Raw genomic sequence first — 17,382 nt, 5'->3', positions numbered from 1 at the left:
CCTATCTGGATGCACCATAGCATGATATGGCAACTGCTCTTCCCCAGACCGCACCAGAGAGTTGTGAACGCAGCCCAGTCCATTACACAAACCAGCCTTCCATTCATTGACTCCATCTATACTTCTCACTACCTCAGGAAGCAACCAACATAATTGAAGGCTCCTCCCACTCCGGTTATATTCTCTTCCACCTTCTTCCATCAGACAGAAGATATAAAAGTTTGAATACTTGTACGAATAGATTTAAGAACAGCTTCTTCCCCACTGTTATTATGGACCTGTCAAATGTTAATTCTGATCTGTCTCTCTGCAGCTGTTACACTGTATTCTGCACTCTGTTCTGCTAACCTGATGCACTTTGTATGGTACAATCTGCTGTGTAGCACACAAAACAACACTTTTCACTGTATCTCAGTACATGTGACAACAGTAAATCTATTCATGTACTTATCCAGATGTCGTTTAAATTTTGTAACTGTACATGCATCCACCACTTCCTCTGGAAGTTCATTCCTCATACAAACCATACTGTTTTAAAAAAAAATGTTGCCCCATATGTCCTTTTTAAATCCTTCTCCTCTCACCTAAAACATATGCCCCCTTGTTTGGAACTCCCCTACCCTCAGAAAAAGACCCTTGCTATTCAACTTATGTATGCCGTCATGATTTTATAAACCTCTATAAGGTCATACCTCAACCACCTATGCTCCAGTGAAAACATTCCCAGTCTGTCCATATAACTCAAATCTTCCATTCCCAGCAACATCCTGGTAAATCTTTTCTGAACTCTCTCCAATTTAATAGTATCCTTCTTATAGCAGGGCAACCAGAACTGTACACAGTACTCCAGAAGAGGCCTCACCAGCATTCTGTACAATCTCGAAATGACATCCCAACTTCAAGATGAAAAGTCTAACCAATGAAAGTAAGTGTGCTAAATGCCTTCTAACACCACCCTGTCTACCTGTGATTCAAATTTCAAAGAAGTACTTACCTGAACCCCTAGGTCTCTCTATTCTACAACACTATCCAGGGCCCAGGGCCCTACCATTAATTGTATAAGTCCTGCCCTTGTTTGTATTACCAAAATGCGATACCTTGCATTTATCCAAATTAAATTCCATTTGCCACTCCTCAGCCCATTGACCCAATTGATCAAGATCTCTTTATAATCTTGAATAACCTTCACTTTCTGTGATATCACCAATTTTGGTGTCATCCCCAAACCTAGTAACCATATCTCCTAAATGCTCCTACAAATCATTTATGTAAATGACAAACAAAAGTGGCCCCAGTACCGATCACTGTGGAAGACTGCTGATGACAGGCCTTCAGTCTGAAAAACAATCCTCCACCACCACCACCCTCTGTCTCCTACCATTAAGCCAATTTTGTCTGTAATTGGCAAGCTTTCCCTGAATCGCATGTGATCTAACTTTACTAATTAGTCTACCATGCGGAACCTTGTCAAAGGCTTTACTAAAGTCCATGTTAATGACATCTACTGCTCTGCCCTCATCAATCTTTTTGGTTACTTCCTCAAAAAATTCAATCAAGTTTATGAGACACTGTTTCCCTCGCACAAAGCCATGCTGACTATGGATGCAGCTGTTTATTCCATCAGAGCATTGCATATCTGTAGGTCTCTCTGTTTGCTTGTAACAGCAACATTCTTTGTGTGAATAGTACGATAGAGGGATTGGTTTTCAACAGCTCAGCTGTTAACTCTGGCTACAGCTGTTTAGGGACAGCTCCTAGTGTTTTTGTAGTGGAGACTTATGACTACGTCGTTACAATCCTGTCGATTTAATTCATGAGCCACTGATACCTAAAACGCGATTTCACACTGCTGTAAATTTGAAATTTGTTTGAAATTTGCAGTATCTCTGGAAATGGGAAGTCTGATTTTCTTCTGTTTAAATAGTTTTTTTTGTTTAAAACAATAGTGCATATGGAGTTGTATATCACTGTTCACACTTAACATTTTTCAAAGCCTAATCCTACGGAGCCTAAAAATTCATACTTTTAAAGTCATCTTATCACAAACACCATTGATCAGTCATTTATGGCACAGCTGTACAGATTAGAAGATCCCGGTTTCAAACCCAGATCAATATCAAGTTATAGATTTATAGAGTCATACAGCACAGAAACAGACCCTTCAGTCCAACCAGTCTATGCTGAACTTAATCTCAAACTAAACTGGTCCCACCTGCCTGCTCTGGGCCCATATCCCTCCAAATCTTTCCTATTCATGTATTTATCCAAATGTTTTTTTAAATGTTGTAATTGTACCCACATTCACCACTTCCTCAGGAAGCTCATTCCACAGGTGAACCACCCTCTCTGTTTTAAAAAAAAAAAAAAATTTCCCCACTTCTCTCTTTTAAATCTGTCTCTCCTCACCTTAAAATTGTACCCCCTTGTCTTGAAACCCCCGTGCTAGGGAAAAGACAACTAGCATTATCTGTATCTATACCCCTCGTGATTTTATGAACTTCTATTCGGTCACCTCAACCGCCTAAGCTCCAGTGAAAATAGTCCCAGCCTATCCAGCCTTTCTTTATAACTCAAACATCCTGGTAAATCTCTTCTGAACCCTCTCCAGCTTAATAATACCCTTCCTATAACAGGGCAACCAGAACTGGGCACAGTATTCCAGAAGAGGCCTCACGAATGTTCTGTACAACCTCAACACCTAATCTCAATTATGTCAACCATGGAGCCGCTATAGTTGTTCTCTGCCTTCCATTTCTGAGGAGGTGAAAATCCATCAGGGTGTCATTCCTAATTAATATCCAATAACTCATCCTGCAGAATACCTAATGATCTAGTTCAGTCGGTAGGATGGTCACTTAGATAAGGTGCCAATGGTGAAACTGATATTCAACTGAAGAGGAAAAACTTTGAATGGAATAAATGATCTGTTTCTAATAGCCTCTAGCAAAACATATAAACTCTTCAATTTTGTGGCTGGGATATTAAATAAAGGTCTAAAAGAAAACACCAAAAGTGTGAAGAAACTATCTTGTACTTTCTGATGTGCTGCAGCCTTTTTCATATAAAAAATATTGGAATTATGTCTACTGATTGGAATATTATTCAATTTAGAATCCTCAGATACTGAATGTCCCAATGCAGCAAGATCCAGATAACATCCAGGGTTGGGCTGATAAATGGCAAGTAATGTTTGTGCCATTCCAGTGCCAGGCGATGACCATCTCCAACAAGACAGAATCCAACCATCACCCCTTGACATTCAATGGCACTACTTTTGCTGAATCTCCCATTATCAACTTCCTGGGGGTAACTATTGACCAGAAACTGAACTGGACTAGCCATATAAATACTGTGGACAAAAGCAGGTCGGAGACTAGGAATCCTGCAACGAGTAATTTGCTTCTTGAATCCCTCAAAGTCTGTTCACCATTTGTACGATTCAAGTCAGGAGTGTGATAAAATACTCTCCACTTGCCTGGATGAGTGCAGTTCCAACAAACTTGAGAAGCTTAACGCCACCCAGGAGAAAGCAGCCCTCTTTATTGCAACCACGTCCACAGATATTTGTTGCCTACACCATTGATCCTCTGAAGTAGCAGTGTGTATTATCTACAAGATGCAATGCACAAATCTCCATGATTCCTTAGATAGTACTTTCTAAACCTGATGACCACTACCATCTAGAAAGATAAAGGCAGCAGATACATGGGAATACCAACACCTGCAAGTTCCCCTCCAAATCATTCACTATCTTGACTTGCAAATATATTGCCATATCTTTAGTGTCTTTGGGTCAAAATACTGGAACTACTTCTCTAACAGCACGGTCTGGGACTGCAGCAGTTCAAGAAGGTAGCTCCCCACCATCACCTCGAGAGCAACTGGGGACAGGCAATAAATACTGGGCCAGCCAGTGATGCCCACATCCCATGAAAAAAAATGTTAACTTTGGGGCAACATTAACCTTTACTGGGCTGTAGATATAGATGGGAAAGAGCTGTCAGTAGGTTTGTGAGTTCATCAACTTAGAATTCTCTAGCCCACAAAAGAATGAAACAAAATTCTTCATTAATGCACTTTATTATGCAGTTCGCGGATGACACCAAAATTGGGGTGTAGTGGACAGTGAAGAAGATTACCTCTGAGTACAACGGGATCTTGATCAGATGTGCAAATGGGCCGAGGAGTGGCAGATGGAGTTTAATTTAGATAAATGTGAGGTGCTGCATTTTGGAAAGGCAAATCAGGGCAGGATTTATACACTTAATGGTAAGATCCTGGGGAATGTTGCTGAACAAAGAGACCTTGGAGTGCAGGTTCATAGTTCCTTGAAAGTGGAGTCGCAGTTAGCTAGGATAGTGAAGAAGGTGTTTGGTATGTTTGCCTTTATTGGTCAGTGCATTGAGTATAGGAGTTGGGAGGTCATGTTGCAGCCGTACATTGGTTAGGCCACTATTGGAATATTGTGTGCAGTTCTGGTTTCCCTGCTATAGGAAGGATGTTGTGAAACTTGAAAGGGTTCAGAAAATATTTAAAAGGATGTTACCAGGGTTGGAGGATTTGAGCCACGAGGAGAGGCTGAATAGGTTAGGGCTATTTTCCCTGGAGTGTCGGAGGCCAAGCGGTGACCTTATAGAGGCTTATACAATTGGGTAAATAGCCAGGGTCCTTTTCCTGGAGTAGGGGAGTCCAAAACTTGAGGGCGTAGGTTTAATGTGAGAGGGGAAAAATTTAAGAGACCTAAGGGGCAACATTTCTGTGAAGAGGGTGGTGCATATGGGAATGAGCTGCCAGAGGAAGCGGTAGAGGCAGAAAAAATTACAACATTTAAAAGGCATCTGGATGGGTATATGATTAGGAAGGGTTTTGAGGGATGTGGACCAATTGCTGACGGACGGGACTAGATTAATTTAGGATATCTGGCCAGCATGGATGAGTTCGACCGAACGTTCTGTTTTTGTGCTGTACACCTCAATGACTCTATGACTCCAATAATAGTGATCATTAGATCAGCATAGAGTTGTACATCATGGAAACAGACGGTTCAGTCCAAGTCATCCATGCTGGCCAGATATCCTAAATTAATCTAGTCCCGTCCGTCAGCAATTGGTCCACATCCCTCAAAACCCTTCCTAATCATATACCCATCCAGATGTCTTTTAAAAGTTGTAATTGTACCTGCTACCTCTACTTCCCCTGGCAGCTCGTTCCATACACGCAGTACCCTCTGCATGAAAAAGTTGTGCCTCAGGTCCAGTTGAAAGTTTTTTTTTTGGAGATTGAACATTCCCCAGAGTCTTTGGGTGCTCATGTCTATACAAAATAGAAAGAATGACTGAATTGGCAAAAAGTTGCCAAGTTAATATCTCTGCCTAGGTAATTAACCATCCCCCCCCCCGCTCCTGTACTGTAACCCCTGAGACCAAGAACATGAAAAGAAATCTTTAACAATTAAATAAAGCTATCAGTCACATTATGGTTCAAAGATATAAGGCTAATTTCCCACAACCTGTTTCTAGCCACTCTCCAATTTTGATCTTAAACCTGTTTCCTTTAGGTAATTTTTAGCAGACGGTGTGCAGAATTACAAGGTGAATACTTACCCTGTAAGCATGCAAACTTAGCAACAACTTAACATTTGTGAGATTCTGTGGGTAGATTACTTGGCAGAGATTTAAAAGTGTTTGTGAAGTAATAACTCTGAAAATATTGTAATTAAAATACAGAACAGAGCAATCGCACATGCTACACTTCAACAGAAAATCTCTTCTGATCCATTTCATTGTGCTTTCCCTATGTGTGTTTGTACTTTTCTTTTTCAAATACTAATCCATTTCCCTTTTAAATAATTTTGTGGACCTGGCTTCCAAACTATATACTGAAATAATAACACAAATTGTGGAAGCACTTGGTTGGTCTGGCATCATCAGTGGAGTGAGAAACAGTTAAACTCGAGGTGTGTTTTCTGATAAAATTTCACAGTTCTCAAATACTAAATCTGCAGCTTTGTCCACACATGCTGCTGGAACTGCTAAGTGTTTCCAGGAATTTTTTTTCTTTTTTTTGGTTTTCTCTCAGCATCTGCAATATTTTGCTTTTGTACTTTGTGAACTCTCCCTACTCCAATAACCTCTTTATGTGGAAAATATTAGCACTAACTTCATTTCTTTTGTGATCTTGTGCTTATTCCTCCTTGTTACTAACTAGTAATAGTGTTACTCCTTTAAAAAACACTTCATAATTATTAGAATTGATAGATATTTGATGTTTGGTGTGGTATGATGACCCAAGGGGGCCCTTTCCGTGCTGTTAAACTCTGACTCTAAGATTCTAATTTTGCAAACTTCTATATTTAAGAAAAGAAAACCTTGATCTTCTCCATTCCAACTGAAAAACCTGATATTTTACAAGACCATATGATATAAGTTGAAGGCCTACTTCTGCTATCAGGTCTGCTCCAATATTCAGTGAGATCATGGCTAACCTGATAATCCTCAACTCCCCTTTCCTGCTTTAGCCAGGTAATCCTTGATTCCCTTACTAAGTAAAAATCTGTCCATCTCTGCTGTTTATATGCTTATTGACCCAGCCTCTACAGGCTTCCGTGTGGTAAAGAATTCCACAGATTCATTGAAATTCCTTGTCATCACTGTCTTAAATGGCTACCCCCTTACTCTCAGATTATGCCCTCTGGTACTAGACTCTCCTATAAGGGGAAACAACCTTTTGCATCTACCCTGTCAAGTCCCCTAAGAATCTTGCAAGTTCTCAAAACTGTTATCATAACTGTAATATCTTGTTCATAGTATTATTCCAGTGAATCTTTGTTGCACCCTTTTCATGGCACCACTATCTTTCCTATAATGAAATTCATACAGTATTCTTACTGTAGCCTTATGTTTTATTGAATTCAACATGACTGATTTACATACTGTATTGAATAATATTTGTAGTTTTAAATTACACTTTTCAATCTGTTCTTCCATCTTGAAAGATGTGTATATCTGCATCCATGACTTTAGAATTTAGGGTATACCTCCTTCTACTATTTTTCTTAGAATATCCTATTTCACTTTAATTGCACAAACCTGCAGTTGCTATTTCTAAGCTTTGTGCTTATACAAAGGTTTTTTTTCTCATCCACATGCATGATTCCTCAGATATCCCCCAGTATCTAATCTGGTATCCTCAGTAAATTCCCATATCATTTCTTTGTGTCCATGTCCAAATCATTTATATAACTTGAAACAAAACTGTTTCCAGTGATAAAAACCAAATTGTGCTGGAGAAATCCAGAGGTTTGGGCAGCTTCTGTGGAGAAGGAAACAGTTAGTGCTTCAAGTCCAATATGGCTCTTCTTTGCGAATCGGGAGATGCAAAATGTTAGGAGTTTATATTGTAGAGCTTTCTCTACAGTATTAAAGACACATGGACAGAAGAGCACCATTGCAGTTCAGTCAACAGTTATGCAGCTCCTTAATGTTCCGTCAAAAGAAAGAAGGTTTGGTTAGCGTGTCACATTGGGCAAACAATCTGCTACCTCATGATTACCGCCAATACAGAAGTGAAAATCTAGCCTTTTTTGCCAACTGCTGCTCATGTTGGCTCAGTTTGTAGTACTCTTGTCTCTAAGTCAGAAGCTTGTGGTTCAGGTCTTAATCTAGAAACTTAAGTATGAAATCTAGGCTGACATTCCTAGTGCAGCACTGAGGGAGTTTTCTTTTTTCTTCTTTCACGGGATGAGGGCATCACTAACTAGCCCAACATTTATTGCCCATCCCTAATTGCCCAGAGGGCAGTTAAGAGTCAACCACATTGCTCTGTGTCTGGAGTCACATGTAGGCCAGACCAGGTAAGGATGACAGTTTTCTTCCCTAAAGGACCGTAGTGAACCAGGTGGGTTTTTCTGACAATCGGCAATGGATTCATGGTTATCATTGAATTCAAATTCCACCATCTGCCGCGGTGGGATTCGAACCCAGGTCTCTAGAACATTATCTGGGTCTCTGGATTAACAGTCCAGCGATAATACCACTAGGCCATCGCTTCCCCAAATCTCTCATTTTAATTGCAACAGCACCCCTAATGCTGCACTGTTGGGGATGCTGTTGAGATTAAAATGAAAGATTCCATTGAGAAGCTAAACTGAGAGTCCATTTGCCCCCTCGGATGTAAAAGATGCAGAAGAGCAGAGGAGTTGGTCATTGATAAGCATTAACCCTTCAACCAACTCCAATAAACAGATTATCTCATTATTGTTACATCACTTTTTTTCTGAACACTTGCCTTGCTCAGATGATGTTGCTGCATTTCCTACATACCAATAGTGCTTACACTTCAAAAGTACCTGACTTCCCAAAACACTGTTGTTGTATTGAGGTTGTGTAAGGCACTGTATAATTGCAAAACTTCTGTTTTCTTTATATTAGGTAGTTCGACTATAGGAATAAACTCATCAGCATAATAATGTGCAGCTTCCAGACTGAGTAGTATTTTATTAAGGTTGGACAATTGAAAATTTGTCTCTTAGAAAATATAGCAGTGTTTCAGCCAACTGCATAAAAAGCCTACAGTTTGAGTAAGATACTTGTGACATTTATTTTGTTGTAGCAGAATGTGAAATGTGTACTTTTTTTAATTACAGTATAACAACTGCAATCTTGCAATAATAGACAGGCCTCTATTTTCCCAGGCTGTCAATATCCCTGCTTGCAAAGGCCCAATATATGCTTTATACACACTATTCTCAAACCTTGAATTAGCATCATACTGGAACAAGGTTTGGGAAGAACGGATTTAGAGTGTAGACCTAGTCATGCAAACTAAATTCCAAAAACCCAAAAGCAGATGGTCAATTTCTCTTAGATAACAAGGTGTAGAGCTGGAGGAACACAGCAGGCCGAGCAGCATCAGAGGAGCAGGAAAGCTGACGTTTCAGGTCGAGACCCTTCTTCAGCAGTTCCTACTATCTCTGGTCAATTTCTCTTATTGTTTTCGGGAGAAAAAGCGCAGTCGAGTGACTTTATGATGAGTAGAGTGGGATTGGGATGCAACCATAGAGACTTCTGAGGAGATCAACACACCAGGGTCATGGCCAGCCAAACTCTATTTAAGATGAGCAATAGCAATCAAATGAGACTCCTTTGGAGAAGCAGAGTGGACAACAAGGTAAGGCAACACATCACAGAGCACTCATTTTGATAAGATTCTGAGATAAGGGATGTGTCTCATGAACAGCATTTAGGACAGCCTTCAATTCACTATCAAGGAGCTTTTTTTTTTTTGCAAGACCTTAATTGTACTGTTTTAATGAAGCCGTGTTAGTCATATGGAACAGATCATCTGGTTTCAACAGAGTTAGTGTTTAATATGACAAAAAGAAAGTATAAATCAGGTAAGATATAAAGTTATTGCAATGGGAAGTCACTGGAGGGATTGAAGTTAAGAGTCAGTCAGTCCGATATTCAGGTGTGCCTTCCCTGCCATTAGCCTTGACTATTCCAGTAGTAGTGAGCATCTCTCTACTGTGGGGGTAAGGAAATGTAAGCATATGTGTCCACCTTTGGTTAGCATCTGCTGTCCCCAGTTGTGTGTCACCATGTCCTGCAAAGGAGGATAAAGCATACCACTGAGTTTGGTCTGATCTGCTTGATTGATGTGGCTGTCATGGTGTATGGAAGCTGTGTAATGTGGGTATGAGACTTGTGGCAGAGCAAGGCATGTGAGAATAAGGTGAAGCAGTGAATGTTGGTTGAGCCATGATTTAGAGAGATCATTGATAGATGAGAGATATGGTGTGGTATACTGAGCAGTGTTGGGTGTTAATGGTGTAGTTGGTGGGATATGGAATTTGAAAGTACATTTATGGACCTTAACCACTCATGACATCATTGAACCTTTTGCAGCAATGCATTCAGGTCCTTGGTGCTTGACTCCTAACAATGGCTGCCATGACTATGTGGTGCCACTGCCTTCTAAGAATGAGCTTGGAGGTCATCCTGGCCCCCTGTGGATTGAGCCCATGTCTCATACTCTGCATTTTTCAATTAAGTCTTCAAGTAGCGTTGGAATATCGTGGAACTCTCTTTCTGCCATGCTAAGCCGTTGTTTTATCTTTCCGAGCTCTGAATCGGTTACAGAATGACGTTGGATACCTGCTCCAGCCACAATGCATGTCCCCTTTAAAAGGTGCAAGCCAGCTTTGAGTAATAAGGACTAGCTTTAAATGCTGTTCACTTTTCTCCATGTTTTGTCCCCAGCTGCACCATGCAGTTAGTGTTGGCTGCAAGTTGTAATCATGTTAATTTTCAGACAGTTAATTTTCAAAGTATCAGAAACACTGAATGTGCAAGTTACTGCTGCACTGGGATCGCTGCATTGTTTTTCCAGGGTTAAGGTCATTGTTATTGAATTTTACTCCGTAGTATTCGTTGGATGCGTATACTTGTATTTAAAATGACCGATGTCCAAGCCAGCAGTCTCAGCATGCACTTGAAGAACAGTCTCAAAAGCATTGCAATTGAGCTCCATACTTACTGCTACTCCAGCTTACTGATACTCCAAATAGGTACTGTAGTGATTTAACTGATCAGTTCACACTGTAAAGACTTGTTTGACACCTGTGAAGAAGATCAAAGTTCTAAAATGGGATGCACTTTAAACTAGCATGCATTTAACCATACTGCTTTACATTGACTTGATGACAAAGAATTAGTTTTTTGAAAAAAAATGTACATTTAATTAGTATGTGCACTCAAATGCTATAATTTACAGGAATTTCAGGCATGTCTCAGCAAATTGTTTATAAAAGATACTATCAATTAGCACAGGAAAGGTATGCTGAACAATACATAATGCAATTACTTCAGTGTAGAACATCCTAGCCAGAGAAATAGAGTTTTTCTATACTGAACCTGTGAAATGTCAAGTACACTTATCAGCCAGAGGCAAATATTGTCTGGCAGGCAAACTATCTCTTGGTGTCACATTTATTTGGCGTCAACTTCTTGGCCAGCTAACACCAGTTGACCTGAACAGGAATGCACCAGCTCCACAATTTTTCATCCTCATGACCAGTCTCAGTAGACTGAACTGTCTGCTTACCAGCATTCCTTTTGGTGTTCATGCAAGTCTGTGAATTTTGCTTTTATCCCCCTTTTTTTTTTCTCGGCCATGCTTAACTTACTGCTCTGGGTGGATGCTGAAGACTGTGTCGCTTGTGTGTAAACCTTGTTTTAAAAACAACTTAAATGCTGTCTGTCACCCCCAGTCTAACTGGCTTTGCTTTCCCAGGGCATTGCTTCAGTGTTGTTTACCACTGACCTACACTATGTTCTGACAGTGAAGGTCACTTTAGGATTAAGGGAGATTATCACCTAATGTTTTGTCGAGACACTTATGCTTACAGCATATTAAAATATTGGCTTCCCAGCAGAGTTTCTGGAAAGAATGATGAGATGATATGAAATGACAGAATTGAGGATTGACATGTTTGATGTTACAGGGTGTACCTTTTTTTAATAACTAAACTCAAATTAATCTGTGAGAAATTTAGCCATCTGAATTTATCCTTCTGCAACGGGAGGCAATGGCTTAGTGGTATTATCACTGGACTGTTAATCCAAGGACCCAGACATTGTTCTGGGGACCCAGGTTCGAACTCCACCACAGCAGATAGTGGAATTTGAATTCAATAAATGTCTGGCATTAAGAATCTACCGACGACTGTGAATCCATTGTCGATTTTCGGGAAAATCCCATCTGGTTCACTAATATCCTTCGGGAAGGAAATTGCCATTCCTACCTTGTCTGACCTATATGTGACTCCAGACCCACAACAATGTGGTTGACTCTGAACTGCCTTCTGGACAATTAGGGATGGGCAATAAATGCTGCCTAGCCAGCAATGCCCTCATCCCATGAATGAAGAAAAAAAAAATCAAATGGTCAGAGCCAAGAATCTAGCTGTCCAGTTGAATCATGTGTAAATATAAACAGGGTTTTACGTTGCAAGGTTAAGCTATTGGAGGGTAGACTCCAATGTCCACATGAACAATGTTACGTCATTTCAAGCAGACGATTAGAGGTTTCGTTTGTGATGACATGTGGACACAACAGCTCCCTCCATTGATGGAACAGACTACTGCAGATACAACTCATTTGAAACTCTCGATTCATATGTCATCAGTTCTTTGGGGTCTGTAGAACTAAACTATGTCTTGTAGCAGGTTATTTTAAACCTATGTAACTCATTGGTAAATTAAGATTTAAAGTACAGTGGAGGTTTTGACACTCTAAAAAAGACTTGCATTGCTGTAGTAACTTTCTTCACCATCAGACATAACAAAGTGGGATCTTAATGCATTGAGAACTTCGGTAAAGTTTGATTCTGGAACCTTGCCTTTAGTTAAGCAAAGAAATTCAGAAACCTGCACTGTTTAATAGAGAGAAAGGAATTGCGATTCCTTCAACAGCACCTTTCAAACCCATGACCTCTAGAATATAACAGCAGTATATGCATGGGAACACCACCAAGACCCTCTTCACACCCACACCATCCCAACTTAAAATGACTTTGCCATTCTTCCTTGGATGTCCCTTCCTAACACCAAGAAAGCAGCGCGCCACCGCATTCTCTAGGCATTTATGGATGGGCAATAAATACTGGCCTCACAAGCAACGCATACACATTGTGTGAATGATTTTTTAAAACCATGATCTGGATCCTACAACCTTTATGCCTCCAATATTTTAATCAGGTTAACTTTTTTTGGAATGAAAATGCAGAATTAGAGGATCTGGAAATTTAAAAATTTTAAACAAGACTGAAACTTGATGTTAAAAGAAAATTACACCAGACATTTGAACAATAGCCACCCATTGAAAACAGCCAGTATGATTCTGACTAGTTTGCAGTTCAGTTCAAATAATATATTAGAAGAATGCTTGGAAAATTATAAGGATAAGTATACACAGTCATGATCAAATGTTGTCAATGGTTTGGTAATTACTTGTGGAGTGAATCTGGTACTATTTGAATTTTTTGTACAATTATTTATTAAGATTCTTGAGTTTTCCTCTTTTATTTTAAATATTAGGAAGGGATCTGATAAATCTTAATTTCCTGCTAAGATTCCCTGTAGTCCATTATCTCCCTTTAGAAACAGGTTACCTTGAATAAATCCAATCATAGACCCTTCACTTTTTTTTCTCTGACTAACACACATTAGATGGCTCAATGGCCCTTTCCCATTCCATACTTATCCACAGTCTGTACAAGCTTCACCCATTATGAATGTGTAACAGCAGCAGTCATCCAGGAGTTGCAACAGTGGCCAGCAAGACTACTCAAGTAGCCCTAACTCTGGGCACTTGCACCCTCCCTATACAAGTCAGCTAAAATCTTCAATCCTCTTGTTCAATTAGTGTTACTTGATGTGTCAACTAAAAATGAACACTGTTGAGTACTTAGCATAGAATTTCCTCTTTAATGTTTTACCAGAAGAGTTTGATGGGGCGCATTAGTGAAGATATTTCCTCTTATGACAAATGCAAAACTAGAGATAAGCATGAGAGAGTTCCAATAAATACAATGAGGAATTTTGGATAAATATCTGCGTCCAGCAAATGGTTAGAATGTGGAATTTGTTGCTTCAAGGAATGGTTGAGACTAATAGCATTGATGCCTTATGACAAGTATATGAGGGAGGAATCAACAGGGATCCAAATGTTATGGGGAAAAGGCAGGAAAGTGAAATTGAGGATTAATTGATAAGCCATGATCTTATTGGTGGAGCAGATTGGATGGGCTGAACAGCTACTTCTGCTCCTACGCCTTAATGGAAGGACATGTTGATAGGTTGATATAAAGTAGCATAGGAGAAAATCTGTGTGGAGTATCAGAAAAGACTGCTTTAGCCATATGGCTTGTTCATGCATTGTAAATGATATGGAAAGGTGCCCCAATTTATTCCATATGGGGTATGTGATCAACTCTACCAGATTTTCCTTTAATGATCACCTATTGCAAAGTGCTGAATGCCCAAGTTTAAAATGCCCCCTTGCCCCTGTAATTTCAAATATTGTGACTTATTTTGAATTTGATTTCTGTACAAAATAAGCTTAAACATTGCCTTTCTTGTTAACAGACCAAAGGAGCTCTTATTAAAAAAATCATACTGATGGCTTTAGACCAGCTGAATCGATCCAAGTTCACAACACAAACTGGTTCTGTTTTGCCAGTCTGCTGTCTTCAGGAACCTAGATGAATGATGTAGAGAATGCATTGACACCTTGTGCCTAAGGCAGAAGTCATATAACACCAGGTTGTAGTCCAATAGGTTTATTTGAAATCATAAAGTTTTGGCGCTTTCGTCAGGTGAAGGGGCAGCACTTCAAAAGTTTGTGATTTCAAATAAATCTGTTGAACTATAATCTGGTGTCGTGTGACTTCAAACCTTGTCTATCCCAGTCCAACACTGGCGCCTCCACATCATGGTGACCTTATGCCTAGTTTTAGAGAGTCCTCATTGTTATTGAAGAATGAGGGTATGATCTTGATTGTATTTCTGGGGGTGAAAGCTTTCAGATTGTGCATGGTCTTAACTTGAAACATTTGTAGAATTGCTTTCTGTAACAGTTTTGTACAAAGATTTGAATTAGAGGTGGACAGGATGATGGAACACTGATTAACTCCTGGCATTCTCAATAACTTCCCTTTCCCCCACCACATATTCTCCAAATCCCCAATTTAAGTTGAAACTACACATCGAGAAAAATTTTCAAATTTGCAGCAAATGACTCCATAGAAGAAGCAAAAATTTAAATGAGCGTGTTTAATTATTTTATAGCTTCTACTTGACACTCATTCTCTGAAAACAGTTCTGCTTGATCTTCCTTCGATTGGTTCTCAAGTCATACGCAAGGCCCCAGCAAGCTACACAAAGATTGTCGTCAAAGGCATGACTCGGGCAGAGATGATTCTAAAGGTAAGAAAATTCAGCTCTGTGTATGAAATGTGATGTAGCTGGCTGCTGCAAATCCCTCACAGGCTGGGAATCTGAAATGTTAGATTTACTAGGTAATATCTCGACCTCAAATACTGGATTTTTGGGAGCGATTGTCCAGTGATCATCTCAGCAGGTAACACTTTACCGGTCTGAGCAGCCATTCGAATGAAGTGATATCATCGCGGAAAATCCATCCCATGTACTCTATTGTGTTTTGTATAGTGTACAATCTTTGTTGATGTGTGGAATGCACTAACTGAATTGTTCATGGTTGTTGGTGGAAGAGTTGTCAAGCAGCACTCTACAGCTGCTTATAAGGAAATAACAGCACAAACACAAATTACTGGAGAAACTTAGGTTCTGGCAGCATCTGTGGAGCGAATATAATGTACCCGCTCTAATGTGACTGTGTGACTTGTTTGAGTTGCAGGAGTGGGGGTGGGGAGAGAGAGAGAGACATGTGTCTATGTGCTGACTCTTCACTGCTGTACCCTTATCCCAAGGCATTGCAAACAGATTTGTGATGATCTGCAATACTACTGTTGCAATAAAGGATGTTTCAAGTCCATTGATCCTTACGCAGAACTTTCTCCACAGATGCGGAGTTTCTCCAATTTCTGTTTTTGCTTCAGATTTCCAACATTGACAGTTCTTTGGTTTATTCTAAGGAAATAATACTGTTTTTTCGAGCGCAGCAATATAGTTGCAATAGGGCTGTTAGTATACTGCTCGGACAATATTATCAGTTGCAGAGATGGAATCATTAGAGACCAGGCTAATCTGTTTATTAACTCAATCTGCTCCGAAATGGATCAGTAGTACAAACTGAAGTGTCCCATTCGTGTTGCATTATTGGTTTAGAAATGGGTTTTAAAGATAAATTTTGTACAGGCTTTTAGTGGCCAGTGGTATCAACAATGTCAGTGCAAAGTTTTGGCAAACTCCATGAAACCTTGGCTAGATATTCCACTGCAGCAACAGATAACATGTTTTTGTAACCTGATGGCTCTAAAACCAATTTCTCTGGGGAAAGCTGTTGTTGCTGTTGAGCAGAAAACAGAATTAATAGAGCTCATGTTTCGACAGAAGTGACAAATGGACGGCCACATGGGCAGCTTGAGGTTTTGAATGTCTCTCACTTGTGCAGGTGAAAAGCTAATTCTCGTTTTTGTACTTTTCTTTGTACGTGAAGTAGAATGTTGGTAGAGGGAGAACATGTAAAGTTCGCGTCACTTAGATAGACGGTAAAGTGTCGTGAAAAATTGAAATTAGGGCGTCTTTTTCCATTCTTTGTTCCATGTCTGCGTAACCTTTTCTAGCCATGGGATGAGTTGGAGGCTTGCTCCTATTCACCCCATTTCCCCAACAATCCTCCTCTTTAGCAGGATAGTGAGACGTGACTCGACTTGTTATTTTAGGGATTTGTTTGATTAACATTCATTTTCTTTGAGGTTATAATTGACTGAAAGTGCCATGTTTTTGTACCCTGACTGAAAGTTGCTTCATTCTATTCCCAGGTGTAACAATTTAAGAAAGTAACCTACCAAAGGAAAATTCAGGCAGCGCTTCAGAGTAAACCAGTGTCCTGTGTTGTAATACTGATAAGTTGAGGTGCTTAAAGATTAGAGTCCTTTCAAACCCATTAGCTTTTTAGTATTGAGCTTAGTAAGTAATGAATGGCACTAGGAAATCCAAACAGTTCGTACCTCAAAATACATGTGGACAGGAAATTCCTGCCTGCAACCAGCTGCTTGTTTTTCTCATTACAAAATTATAAAATTTAATGTTGGAACCTCCCATTAACAAAAAGAAATTCAAATGCTTCACGTCACTGCTTGGAAGAACGTAAAATGCCACAAGATTGTACATTACTCAAATAATTGAAAACAATAAATGATCTGCTTTACTGGCCATTTGCAAAACTGTATTAGATCACAACTGATGTGACTGTTTTTAAATAGGGGACTGTCAGTTATATCAATTTCATGATAAATAAAAATAACAAATAAGGCAAAATTTGGAAATAAAGAAAAAAAATGCATGTTTGAAAAGCACAGTGGATCTGTCAGCATCTATAGAGGACAGGCAGGTCACTGTTGCAACCCCTTTGTCCGATTCCTCATAATACCACTGATTTCTCTTTGTCAGGATATAATACTATGTTCCGTTAATATTGTCCAAACAGTTTATTTCCTCAATTAAATGCTGCACTTTTGTGTGTGCTTTATGATTCAGTGAAGCAAGCTTGTCCTTGGACATCAGGACACTTTGTCAAATTAAGCTTTTTACAAACAAACAGCAATGGAAATTGCTGGAAATGTTCAGCAAGTCTGGCAGTACCTGTGGGAGACAAAGCAGAGTTCAAGTTTCAGGT

At 39.6% G+C, this 17,382-nt stretch overlaps 1 protein-coding gene across 1 annotated transcript in view; it reads left to right on the top strand.

The window, feature by feature from the left end:
* vps53 (VPS53 subunit of GARP complex) overlaps positions 1-17,382 on the top strand; it is a 229,999-nt gene that overhangs the window by 185,468 nt on the left and 27,149 nt on the right. The window contains exon 19 of the mRNA XM_048612349.1: positions 14,850-14,987. Coding sequence (XP_048468306.1) covers positions 14,850-14,987 — 138 coding nt within the window. The remainder of the gene's footprint in view (positions 1-14,849; positions 14,988-17,382) is intronic.

This window comes from Rhincodon typus, chromosome 26 (assembly GCF_021869965.1).
Source record: "Rhincodon typus isolate 14 chromosome 26, sRhiTyp1.1, whole genome shotgun sequence".
NCBI classification, from domain to species: domain Eukaryota; kingdom Metazoa; phylum Chordata; class Chondrichthyes; order Orectolobiformes; family Rhincodontidae; genus Rhincodon; species Rhincodon typus.
Note: the sequence above shows the minus strand (reverse complement) of the source record. Positions and strands in the feature narration are given on the sequence as shown.